The 6,768-nt window shown below is 61.4% G+C and overlaps 1 protein-coding gene across 1 annotated transcript; it reads left to right on the forward strand.

Moving 5' to 3' along the window:
• The first annotated feature begins 1,815 nt into the window (after positions 1 to 1,815).
• Positions 1,816 to 2,125, forward strand: LOC129086678 (40S ribosomal protein S27-like). Its single transcript, XM_054593346.1, has one exon. The coding sequence runs from the start codon at positions 1,831 to 1,833 to the stop codon at positions 2,080 to 2,082; it is 252 nt and encodes an 83-aa protein (XP_054449321.1). The 5' UTR covers positions 1,816 to 1,830; the 3' UTR covers positions 2,083 to 2,125.
• The last annotated feature ends 4,643 nt before the right edge of the window (positions 2,126 to 6,768 follow it).

A 6,768-nucleotide genomic window follows, 5' to 3' on the forward strand; every position in this document is an offset into this window, starting at 1 on the left:
TTCCGTCCGCACGGTCGCTAGTTTATCTTTTCCCCGAGTGCCACCCTCCGGGGTGACCAAGTGCACCTCGGCCTGGGAAATGTGTCCCCAAACGACACGTGGGGTCTCCGCACATCAAGAGCCCCAACCTGGAGGCGGCCGGGGCGCGGCCAGCACCGTCCGCAGTGACAGCAGGTCCCGAGCGACGCCACCCCGTCATGTGAAGGCAAAGCCCCGCAACCCTGGGCGCCCCACGGAGACCAGTCTCACTGCGCCGCGATGGGGACCCGGGTCCGAGGCCGCGCTCCAGCCGAGCCCGGGCGGCCTTCACCGTGTGGGTGTCACAGGAGGCGGAACGAAGGAGGCGCAGCCGGCGGGCGCTCGGACGGGCGCGGCCCCTGACGTCTCGGCGTAGGGCTCGCGCAGCGCCCAGCTTCCGGCTTGGGGCGCCGCCCGGTCCCCGCAGGGGCTCGGGCGGCAACACTCTGGGGCCGCCCAGTTCGCCTCCCGCCCCCTACGCGATGGGTACGGGCCCGTGAGGGGCGCCTGTGTGCGCGGGCCGTGGGGCTGGGGCATCTCCCGCCTCCGACCGGGTTCCCGGGACCTCGCGGGACCGAGGCCGAGCCTCACGCCCCGGGACGAAGGAAGCGCGGCCGCGGCGGCGGCCACACGCGGGCGACCCGAGAGCCACTGCGCGGGATCAGCTCATCACTTGAGTCCTGTTCTCACCCCGACTTTCCTCCAGGCGGAACTGCTGTTCCTGCGACAACGCACACGGTTGGCCCGTGCGGCCACTTAGAGCGCACGTCGCGCGAAGGCCCTTCGCGGGGTGGGCCGCGCTGTCTTGGCGCCTCCGCTCCAGTCCCGGGAAGGGCCGTTGACGGCGCAGAGCCCACCCCACGGCTTCGCCTTAACCCGGTCACATCTGCAAAGACCCCGGCTCCAAACACGGCCACACGCGCGGCCCAGGCTGAGCGGGGCACTTGGGCCCGTCACCGGGAGGAGGGAGCCCTCTGGGTCGGCTGCCCTCTGGGCTCCGGGGGCCTCAGGGCTGAGTCCGTGGCCCATCCCTGCGCGCGGCACATCGGTCTGCTCGGAATGTGCCAACCGCCGAGGCGGGGCCGAACCCCCAGATTCCGGAGGTGATAAAACGCTCTGAACAGACAGGCGTGCGGGTGATCGTAAGTTTGTTCTGGGTTGACGGTCACGAGTGAGGTCGCTGAGCCACGTGGCTCAGTTCACAAACTGCCAGAGGCTCCCGGGGGGCGCGTCCGCGCGTCCACGGGCCGGGCCGGAGTCCCCCTCGGTTCTTGAAGAGCTGCTTCCATTTTGGCCAAATTCGCCAGTGATAGCCAGCCCTTGAGTTTGCTTTGTTTTTATTGAGGGGAAAACTCACATAACATACAGCCAGCCATTACAGAGTGTAAAAATTAGTAACACTTAGTATATTCACGATGTTGGGCAGCTACAACCTATCTCTGTTTCAAAACCTCCTCACAACACCACAAAATACCGAATTATTAAGAAATTACTCCCCATTTCCTCCTCTCGCCCCATCTCCTGGCAACCACTCATCTGCCCACTGTCTCTGGATTGCCCTTGTCTAAGGTACGTATGTTGTTTTAGATGATTTTCTTAGCACACTTATTAGACTACAGTATAATGTAACTGTTAAATACACCAGGTAGCCTAAAACCTTGTGAGATTCAGGATTAATATTTTACCATCTTCCTCTTTTATATTGTAATTTTGTCAATATATTTACATTAAATATTACAATTTTTACAATGAAAAGTCAGACATAGAGACTTCTGATCAGCTTTCCGGTGGTGACGACCTCCCCACGGCAACATGCCTCTCGCTAAGGGTCTCCATCCCTCGCCAGAAGAGGAGAAGAGGAAACACAAGAAGAAGCGCCTGGTGCAGAGCCCCAACTCCTACTTCATGGACGTGAAATGCCCAGGATGCTATAAAGTCACCACCGTCTCTAGCCGTGCACAAACAGTAGTTTTGTGTGTTGGCTGTTCCACGGTCCTCTGTCAGCCTACAGGAGGAAAAGCAAGGCTTACAGAAGGGTGCTCCTTCAGAAGGAAGCAGCACTGAAAGCACCCTGAATCAAGAGGAGTGGGGAACCATCCCAGTAAACACATTTTGGATACCAAAAAAACAAAAACAAAACAAGACTTCTGATCAAAATGGCGGCACAGGTAAACAGAGCACAACCACATCAAAATTACAACTGAACTATAGAACCACCATCACTCAGAACTGGCAGAAACCGAGTTGAATGGGAATCTGACAACTATGGAATTAAAGAAACCACATCCACCCAAACCGGGGCGGTGGGGGGGCGGGGGGGTGGGCAGTGCAGACGTGGGATGGGCTGGTCCCAGACCCAAGTGTGGTGGATAAAAAACCAATAGGGACATCTCGGGATCGAGGAGCCCCAGCCCCACACGAGGCCCCCAGCCCAGGGGTATCAGAGTCAGGAAGGTAAGTCCCCATTAACTTCTGGCTGCCAAACCGGCGGGGACTGAGCCAGCGGAAGAGACTCCTGGAGTCCCAAGCAGTCCCTCTTAAAGAACCCACACACGGACTTACTCAGACTCACTCCCTCTGGGCTCCAGCACCGGGGTGGCAGCTTCAAGGGCACCGGTGGCAATAGAAGGAGAGACTGAAGAGTCTGGCATCAGGGCGAGAGCCGGGGGACAGCCTTCTCCCAGACAGAGAGGCGGGCAGAGCATAGAGCCAGCCGGGCGGTGCCGTATCTGCGACTCCAGCAGCCTAACGCTGTTTGCCCCTCCCAGGGTTCCCCTGAGGCTGGTCCCACCCAACTTACAGCTGCTAACAGTAGCTTTTCTGTAAGAGTGGCTGGTCTTAGCTCAGGCTTCACAGCCTCCTAAATCCGGTCAAACAAGCAGCAGCCAGCCTCTGGGAGCCCCAGGCCCCGGGCTAGCAGCAGCCCGGCTAGATTCACAGCTTGGCTTCACCTGGGAATCTCCAAGCCCAGCACAAGGAGCAGCCAGGACAGACTGCTCTCCAGCTAAAGCTGGAAACAGGTGGGGCGGCCCCGGGCAGAACACAGGTGGGAGCTGACCTCGGTCTGCACCACCCGGGAAACCCCAGGACCTTGGGACCCAGAGCAGCTACAGACCCCTGCCCAGCTGGTCCTCCCTGGAGGGCGGAGGTTGGCGGTCAGTGGTCACAGCCAGTCCTTGCAGCTGACTGGCCGGGGTAAATCCCCCCCCATCGACAAAAAGTCAGTTTCTGGGGTCTAAGATACGGCTTGACAGTGTTTTCTCTGAGTTTATCCTATTTGCAGTCCACTGAGCTTTGTGAATCTTTAAATTTGTCTTCCACTAAATTTCAGATATTTTTGACCATTATGTCTTTAAAAAATTACTTTAAACCAACGCCTTTCTTCTTTTGCTAGGAATCCACTGACACGAGCATTGGATCTGTTTCTGTTGTCCCACAGGCCGAGGCTTCATTTGTTTCTGTTGCCAAACGTTTTTCTGTCCAATCGCTAAATTTTCATTTCAGTGATTTTTAACTTCCCTAACTTTTGGTTCATTTTAAAAGCATTTGCCCCGCCTCGTGGAGGGAGGTCATAATAACAGAGCAATAGAAGCTCTGATGTATTTCTCATTATTCCACCACGTGTTAACTTTAGAGATTTTCCTGGATATTTATATGCCGAGTAACTCTGCACTGTATTCTGGATACTTAGTATATTGGGAGACTGAGCCTTACTAAAATCTGGAGAATGCCGATTTCTTCAAAGCCGGTCAGTAGCCGGGCCTGGTGCCGCGTGCAGGGCGGTGGTCCCGGTGCACGATCCCCGAGCCTGTGCAGCGCTGCGTGCCGCGTCTGTGCCGCCCCGTGCGCGGCGCGCCCAGCCTCGGGGGAGTGTTTTCTGACCCCACGGTTGCCGTGACCTGACCCACATTTCCCGTCTCCCGGGCGCCCCTTTTCCCGGCCCTTTGCCTTAAACGGGGCAGGTTTTTGCCTCCCTGTGACCGAGTCCAGCCTGGGGCCCAAGTGGCGAGGGAAGGGCGATGGGGCGTCTCCGCGCACCCCGGGCCCCGGCGCCGCCCCGACTCCGAGTCCTCCTCTTCCTTCCGGGCGCTCTCGGAGGCCTGAGTGCCGGCCCCCAGGCGCACGGCTGCGTGACCCCGGGGTCTGCCGCGGGGCCTCCCGGGACTCTGGCCCGAGTCAGGGGGGCGCGTCCTTGGGCTCGTTCCTGAGGAGCAGCCCCGACGGGCGGACGGTCCCGGGGTCTCTGCCACGTCGCACAGCGGGGAGCAAAACCAGGGACAGTCACCATGTCGGTGCTGCTTCCACTTTTTCTTAAAAATCCTCACCCAAGGACATGTTTGTCGATATTCTCCGCGAGGAAGGGGCAGGGCCACGAACTCGGCCTCTCCTGCGCGCCGACGAGACGAACCCGCAGCCGCCTGGGTGCAGCCCGGCAAGCCGGGCCGACCCCCTGCCCGAGCTGCCTTTCTCAGGGGCTGAGACCGTGGCTTCGTTTATCGCCGGTGGTGGCGGTGGCCGGTCGGGACCGCGGGGCGGCGGGACCGCGCTTGCTCGCACCACGGGAGCCTCGGGGGGCGTTCCCGAGACCAGGGCATCTGTGCCCACAGCGCCGGTCGCCTCGCCAGAGGGCGCCCGAGGCCCGTGAGAAGAAAACCGGGCTCCCGAGCGGCTGTGGGCGCGCGGCATCGCGGCAGAGCCCAAGGGGTGGGGGGTGGGGGGCCGGCCAGCCGGCTGCGGGTTCAGCCCTGCGAGTCCTGACTGACCCTGGGGCGACGCGGGGAGGTCGCCGCGCGGCCATCGGGGGCCTCCCGACAGGGACCTGCGGGCTGAACTGCGTCTGCAGGGCAGGCCGCCTCCCGGTCACGTCCTTTTTGTGAGTGAACGTGGGGACCCTGCAGCACACGGTCACCCGTTACTCCAGCGAGGTTAACCCGGTGAAGTCCCCAGAGCAGCGTCTCCTGAGAGCAGAGGGGCTTAAGATCGTGTGTTCTAGTAAAACGTGCTTTGATTTTTAGAGGGGAAGGGAGAGACAGAAACATCGACCTGCTGTTCCGCTCAGCGGTGCAGCCGTGGCGCGGTCCCTGTCTGTGCCCGGCCGGGGATGGAGCCCACAGCCCTGGCGCATCAGGACGACGCGCTAGCCCTGAGCCACCTGGCCAGGGCAAGGTCGCGATGCGCTTCGCAGCACCTACTGATACGACGTCGGGAAAAGCCACTGCGAATGCCGCCCTCTGCCAGGACCAGGTCTCAGGACAAGGCGGGCCGTTTTTTCTGGTAGCACGACCTGACTGTGAACTGTTCTTAAACGCTCCACTTTAGCTTCACTTAGCTCCCCAAGAGGGACTTCATGTGAAGGTTTTCAAGACGCCTTCCCGCTCACACTCGGGGCCAGCGCTGGGACGTGCGCACTGGGACCTTCTGAGGCAGCCGCACGGCCGGCGTCCCAGCCTGGGCGCCCGAGTGGCCATGGGTGTCTTCAGACAGACACGATTTCGGCTCACGGAGGCGCTAGTGCCAGGCGTTTGCAGCGACCGTGATTCTGGGCTGTGACCTCAGCTGGACCCACACACGCCTCCCTCCCAGGCAAACGCCCAGCCCCGCCGGGTGGGACGGCCGCCTCCGCTGCTCTGGCCTCCGCCGCGCTCGGGAACGGAACGCCGGCTCACGTCCGTCAGAATCGCAAAGGTACGCTGTATTCAACGAAAATCGATGCGAGCATTTTATTGGACGCCAGGAAGTTGGTACTTTTAAAATTTCCCATCTCTGCACACAAATCAACCACTGTACGTTCTGGACCAACAGCTGAGGAATTAAAGGTTGTCACTCACCTCCCGTGTCCCGCGGCATCCTGAGTCCCAATGGGCCGCCGCCCCGCCGGCTGTGCCGGGCGAGGACTCGACCGTGGCGCCCTGGAGGGGCCGCTCCTCGCCATGTGGGCCACCCTTTCGTATTTCTGTTTGGTTCAGGGCAAAGCTGCAGACATGAAGTTTCTAGTCTCTCAGAAACTCCCTGAAGTGAGCAACACGCAGGGGCTGCCGTGCAGAGCTGCCCTTCCCCCAGCCACCAGCAGGGCAGCCCGGACGCAGCTCAGCGGCTCCTGGTGTGTCAAGCTCCTGGGACTTCAGAGCTAAATCGACCAAACTTGCATGGAAAACGGTAGCTTTCTAATCCATGCATTTTCCGGCCTTCCCCCTAATACCCTGAAATTTCTGTGTGCCAAGCAGTGAGCCACGTAAGGCAGCGAGAAGGGAGAGAACGCGCCCTCGCCCCTGGAAGACCCTGCTCCTGCGGCCCGCGAGCCTGCGCTGCCCTCTCCCCGCGGTCAGGGACCAGCCCCGCCCCGCCCCGCCCCTCCAGACCCACGGCCTCCGTTCTGGGCTGAAGCCACCGCCCGATGGCACCGGCTGATGGGGCTGGAAAGCCCGCGAGGCTCCCAGGCGGGTGGCGGGCGCGCTGCTGTGCAACGTGTCCACGCGTCCGTTCGCTGCCGCCTGAGCCCTGTCCCGGGGGCGGCCGGGTGTCCGCACGCCGGCCGGGAGCGCCGGGCCAGGGGCGGGAGCGCAGCCGGTGGGCCTGGGCCCCCCGGAGGAGCGACCTGACCCCACACGCCGGGACGCAGCACAGTCCACACCGCTTTGCAAACCGCAAACCTCGGGAGTAAAGACCAGCAGAAACACGTCCGGGGGAGGGCCCGGGAGAGGGCCAGCGGCCGGGGCCCCGCCCACGCGCCTGTCACACACGCGGGCTCAA

This window comes from Pteronotus mesoamericanus, unplaced genomic scaffold (assembly GCF_021234165.1).
Source record: "Pteronotus mesoamericanus isolate MK-2021 breed Mesoamerican mustached bat unplaced genomic scaffold, CSHL_Meso_final scaffold_408, whole genome shotgun sequence".
Classification (NCBI taxonomy): Eukaryota; Metazoa; Chordata; class Mammalia; order Chiroptera; family Mormoopidae; genus Pteronotus; species Pteronotus mesoamericanus.